The 6,040-nt window shown below is 47.3% G+C and overlaps 1 protein-coding gene across 4 annotated transcripts in view; it reads left to right on the top strand.

Annotated features, from left to right (window-relative positions):
• The first annotated feature begins 1,814 nt into the window (after positions 1-1,814).
• The window catches only part of WBP2NL (WBP2 N-terminal like), a 48,952-nt gene continuing 44,726 nt past the window's right edge, over positions 1,815-6,040 (top strand). For 3 of the 4 annotated variants that reach the window (XM_012741859.3, XM_076006959.1, XM_020287799.2), the window contains exon 1: positions 1,815-1,898. In XM_012741859.3, coding sequence (XP_012597313.1) covers positions 1,837-1,898 — 62 coding nt within the window. In that variant the 5' untranslated portion in view covers positions 1,815-1,836. Of the gene's footprint in view, positions 1,899-3,157; positions 3,248-6,040 lie in introns of those variants that run through there. The other variant, XM_076006960.1, reaches the window with a different exon arrangement.

Genomic DNA, 6,040 nt, shown 5'->3' with positions numbered 1-6,040 from the left:
TATCTCCACCCCCATCCCATTAATGTGACTAATGAATTCACCTGGCCACAGGTGGTTGCTATAGGCTAATGGAAAATACCCAATGAAGGGCGAAGCCCCCATCAGATGCATGAATGTTTGCGAATGTCGGCTGCCACTGCCCCACACACTGTGTCTTTATAGAATCCCCCTTGCCCGCCCCACCACCACCTCCACCTGGACACAACTTGCTCAAAGGCTGGTGACTTGTGGGCTATTCATCTATAACCAAGTCCTGATGGAGCAAGAGGCCCAAGCCTAGGGGATGCAAGAACGACCCATTTCTTAAATGTTACCGGTCCCAGCCAATCTTATGGTGACATTATGGTTAAATTTCCCAACTGAAAACAAGCCAACAGACACTCAAAGTGGCCCTGTAAATGTTGCTAGACTTTATGTGTTGTACAACTAAACATTGCTGTTTGAACAGTAACTGCTTGACCTGTCTTATTTGTGCTCCTCGACCAAATCAGCCATTACACCACCTCACCTATGTGTGGAGGGTGAGACCAGGACCATCTTGGTAAGAAGTAGCCACAGATGTTAGAGACGGGAACACTTTGTGAGGTCAGTTCATCTTCTACTGGCATGAAGTCAGACCCCAGTCATCATTTCCTGGGGTTTTATATCTGAAATGAGTGATGGAGCTATCACACCTGATCTTGAGGGATGCTGTACTCTGCACAGCCTGTCTCCAGTGAAAATGATGTTTATTTTCATTCAGTTAACCTTCTAGCTTTGCTTTTTCCTGAAGCATAAGGACCAAGTCAATGAAAGGAGTGGATCCATCTTGCCTAGAGAACTGCTTATGTTACAGTGAATACTTTCAGAATTTAAACTTAAGCACTGGCTTGTGTTTTCCTTGAACTCAAACTAATCCTCTCCTTGAGGTGCACACTCTCATTTGTATCCAGCAAATAATGCAACTTTCACTTGCATATTATTTCTCTAATGTGACACCTGGATGCAGTTATGTTTGGAGCCTCAACACTCTGTAGGGTGAGTGCAATGTGAATGGTGGGAAGTGGTTTGGAGTGGTCAAAGTTGATGGAAGATGAGGCAAGAGGCTCTTGGAGTCATTCAAGTATTATAACACGATAGGGCAGGAACTGGAGTATCATCATCACAGTGAGATGAAGAGAACTGAGATTTGAATGATAAAGCAGTTCAGTGAAAATAAAATGTCACTGCTAGAACAAACCTAAGAGCTCTTCTAGTCCCAATGCCTTCGTACAGATACAGAAACTGAAGCCAAAGAGTTTAATCACCTCGCTCAAGGTTGCCCATGGCTGCCACCACAGGATACCGGGACTAGACCTCAATGCTTGTTCCACTGCTTCACACTTTTGCCATGGTATTTCATTTGCTCTAGTAAGCATTGTATTTTAAAACAAAATTTCCGAAGTCAGGATGCATTTACAACCGATGGCATGTCAGTTTATTTGGCAACGTTTTTCTCAGTGGTACACGAAAAGAACGATGCATCTTATACTTGACAGCTCTTAAATTCAATGAAATATAATAGTCACGAAGGCAGGGAGGGCAGATGGGGTTGATGAGGCCACTCACCTACCACAGCCCTCTAACCTCCGGGGGCGGAGACAATCCGCTGGACCCGCCCCTTTCCCGTCAGGGGCGTGTCTCAACCCTGACTCCGCCTGCCCCTCTGACCACTGCCCCCTCACGTGACCAGACGCCTCGCCCACTCACTCCGCGTCCTTGCGCCACAATCTCCGCCCTCCCCCTCAGAGCCTCCGCCCCACGGCTTGGCCCCGCCCCTTCCCATCTGCGGGGCTGTGGGAAGGGGCCCGAAGCAAGATGGCGGTAAACCAGACCCACAGCCAGGACCGCCGTGGGGTCGTCATCGCCTATGGTGAAAGGTGCCTGAGGGAAAGCCTAGGTTGCTGTCGGAGGAGGGAGGAGAGGAAGAGATGAATGGGGTAGACCTGGCGGCTCGCAAGCTCTCAGCGAATCAGGGACTTTTCCGCCCTTGGGGGCGTGGCACGCTTAGATCCGCCTCCGACATTTGAAAGCGCGCCTCCTCCCGAGTGTTGGGAATCTCGAGTTCGCGCAGGCGGGAGCGCGCGCTCTCGCGGGTGTGGAGGGCGGGAGCGGGAGCGCGCCTCGTCGCGGAGGCGCTGGGCAAAAGGCGCATGTCTCCTCAGGAGCGAGGTGGGGGTGGACTGGCGGTCCTGAGGAGTCGGCCTCTCAGCCGGCTCGTGGTGCGGCTGCTGTTGGGGGCATGTGACTTTGTAGGGTGATGGCGGCCCTCCCCTGACTCCTAGGAACAAGGTCCGGAGCGTTAGGAAGACAAGAGGGATGAGGAGGTGAAGTGTGGATCATTCTAGAAAGACCCCGAACTGTTGGGGCCCCTCTCCCTGTCCCGCGGAACTTTCCAAAGTCCCCTTTCCTCTTCGCCCCAACGAGATGTTTGCTCTTACTTTATTCCTGACAGGACCAATCCAAGATTTTGACCAAAAAAGAGGGATGCCTGGGCGGAATGAAGCGCCCTGGGCCTCCCACGGCGCTGTGGGTTTGCCCCAGTCACCTTGCGCGGGCGGTGCCGGCTGCTAGCTCCTGCCTCTTGCCTGGCTCCGGCTCAGGGCCCGGGGTTGGGGGGGCGCGGGGAGGCCGGCCTCACCGCTGGGGCACACTCGAGCACCGAGGCCTCCCTCCGCTCCGCTTCCCTACCTTCTCCCCCCTCCTCTGCCCCCGCAGTCATTTTCAGTCTCCCCAGCTGTGCAGTTCTGAATTCTTTTTCTCCTCTAATTTGCCCTCATTTCCCTTTTCTCCCTCTTAGCAATGAGGCTCTCAAGCCCAATGCTGTGCTCTGGTGAGCCTGAGCGCACCACACCCAGGTCAGTTTGAATGCATTTGTCAGGAAGATCCAAGAAGACATTACCAAATGCTGATGTCCAGATCTTTTTCCTATGCATCCTTCCCCCAGAACGTTTTCTTGACAGATTTATACAGGACGTTAAATCTGGTTGTACATTCTCGCTTGGTTCCGAAGTACCTCTGCTGATTCGTTCAATTTGGTAGTAGGAGATGATTGTTCGCAACTCTGACCGCGATATCTCAGGGCACAGTGACTGAAAGGACTTTGACCTGTGCACCTGTCATTCTGTGCTGTGAAGCCATTTATAATCTGGTGTTTCAGTGTCTTCTCACTCGGGCTATACGTGTGTCTCCCTGCTTTGCTGTTTGTGTGCTGGAGACAGTGAATGAGGTATGTTTTAAAAAAATTAACTGTAATAGGAAAACTGATTTTATGGTCCTTTGAATTATCTTTATGGGGTCCAGTCTGTGCTCCTGAATACTTAATAATAGCATTTAGTGCACATTTAAATATGCTACACACTGTTCTAAGAGCTTTATACTGTACTTGTAACCACTCACTCTACAATGAGGATCAGTACTATTTCCCTCATTTCACAGGTTTCCTTCATTTCACAGGTGGGAATGCTTAAACAAAAGTAATTTGCTCAAAATTATTAGGCCAGTGCATATGGTAGAGCTTGGGTTTAGATTTGAATCTAGGTACTGTGCATTAACTCCTTTACTGTAGCTGCTCCTCAAAAAAGAAAAGGATTGTTTCTCTGCTTTCTCCTTACCAGATAAGACCCTGTTAGTGCTTTGGTTTCCTCCATAGAAACTACTGTAAAGAAATAGCTTGGGGGCCGGTCGAGGTGGTTCACGCCTGTAATCCTAGCACTCTGGGAGGCTGAGGCAGGCGGATTGCTGGAGATCAGGAGTTCAAAACCAGCCTGAGCAAGAGCAAGACCCCATCTCTAATATAAATAGAAAGAAATTAATTGGCCAACTAATATATATAGAAAAAATTAGCAGGGCATGGTGGCACATACCTGTAGTCCCAGCTACTCGGGAGGCTGAGGCAGTAGAATTGCTTGAGCCCAGGAGTTTGAGGTTGCTGCGAGCTAGGTTGCCGCTACTGCACTCTCTAGCCTGGGCAACAAAGCGAGACTCTGTCTCAAAAAAAAAGAAAAAGAAATAGCTTGGGAGGGAGAAGTTTGGTTCTATGAGGGGTCTTCAAAAAGTTCACAGAAAAATGCAAATTATGAAAAAATATGCATGGATTTCAAAATTCTTTTCCATCAAAATAAACTTGTACTAACTTGTTACAACATGTTTAAACAGGATCTAGTTTGAGACACTAAGAAGGATAAGACACCAGTTTGAAAAGAAACCCCTTTCAGAGCAACATGAATTCTGCCACAATGGAAACAAGAACAAACGACAAATTTGTGGTGAAACTTGGGTGGAAGAATGGTAAAATCAAGGATGGGTCAGTGGGGCCAAAAAATAAAAAAGAATTATGAATCATGAATCATTGATGCTTTATGAAAAGTTTATGGGGAAAATGCTCTAAAGAAATCACAAGTTTACAAATGGATAACTTGTTTTAAGAAGGGAAAAGACAATGTTGAAGATGTAGCCTGTAGCAGCAGATCATCCACATCAATTTGCAAGGGAAACTTCATCTTGTTGGTGCCCTAATTGAAGAGGATGGTGATTAACAGCAGAAACAATGGCCAACACCATAGACATCTTTTTTTTTTTTTTTTGGAGACAGAGTCTCACTCTCTTGCCTGGGGTAGAGTGCTGTGGTGTCAACCTAGTTCACAGCAACCTCAAACTCCTGGGCTCAAGCAATCCTCCTGCCTCAGCCTCCCAGGTAGCTTTTTTTTTTTTTTTTTTTCTCCCAGGTAGCTTTGACTACAGGCACGCGCCACCATGCCCGGCTAATTTTTTTTTTTTTCTATTTTTAGTTGTTTGGCTAATTTTTCTATTTATAGTAGAGACGGGGTCTCGCTCTTGCTCAGGCTGGTCTCAAACTCCTGAGCTCAAACGATCCTCTCACCTCAGCCTCCCAGAGTGCTAGGAATACAGACATGAGCCACCTTGCCCAGCCTACCATAGACATCTTAATTGGTTCAGCTTACACAATTCTGATTGAAAAATTAAAGTTCAGCAAACTTTCCGTTTGGTAGGTGCCAAAACCATTGTGCCCAGCTCAGCTGCAGCTGAGCAGAGCTTTCATTGGAAATTTTAAACAAATGGGATGTAGATCCTCAAGGGTTTCATTAAATAATTGTCACAGGAGATGAAACATGGCTTTACTAGTACTATCCTGAAGACAAAGCACGATGAAAACAATGGCTAAAAAGAGGTAGAAGTGGTCTAGTCAAAAGCAGATTGCTCAAGAGCAAGAGTTGTGGCAGTAGTTTTTTGAGATGCTCAAGGCGTTTTCCTTGTTGACTTTCTGGGGAGGCAGCAAACAGCAATAAAATTTTATTATTATGAAAGTGTTTTGAAAAAGCCAAAGCTTTGCTGGAAAAACATCTGGGAAGGCTTTACCAGAGTCTCCATGATGGCGATGTTCCTGCTCATTAAACATTTCTCTCATTAAGGGCAATTTGGGGAGAGTTTCTAGGGGAAATTAGGCATCTACCTTGTATTCCTGATTTGACTCCTTCTGTCCTTACCTCCTCCCCTTTCTTTTTTAAAGAAATGGGGTCTCATTTATGTTGCCCAGGCTGGAGTGCAGTGGTATAATTGTAGCTCACTGCATCCTTGAATTTATGGTCTCAAGGGATTCTCCTCTCACGCCTGTAATCCTAGCACTCTGGGAGGCCGAGGTGGTGGATCGCTCAAGGTCAGGAGTTTGAGACCAGCCTGAGCAAGAGTGAGACCCCGTCTCTACTACAAATAGAAATAAATTGATTTGCCAACTAAAAATATAGAAAGGCCGGGCGAGGTGGCTCGCGCCTGTAATCCTAGCACTCTGGGAGGCTGAGGTGGGTGGATTGCTCGAGGTCAGGAGTTCAAAACCAACCAGAGCAAGAGCGAGACCCCGTCTCTGCTATAAATAGAAAGAAATTAATTGGCCAACTAATATATATAGAAAAAATTAGCCGGGCATGGTGGCGCATGCCTGTAGTCCCAGCTACTCGGGAGGCTGAGGCAGAAGGATCGCTTGAGCTCAGGAGTTTGAGGTTGA

This window comes from Microcebus murinus, chromosome 10 (genome assembly GCF_040939455.1).
Source record: "Microcebus murinus isolate Inina chromosome 10, M.murinus_Inina_mat1.0, whole genome shotgun sequence".
NCBI lineage: Eukaryota > Metazoa > Chordata > Mammalia > Primates > Cheirogaleidae > Microcebus > Microcebus murinus.
This window is presented reverse-complemented; position numbering and strand designations above follow the sequence as displayed.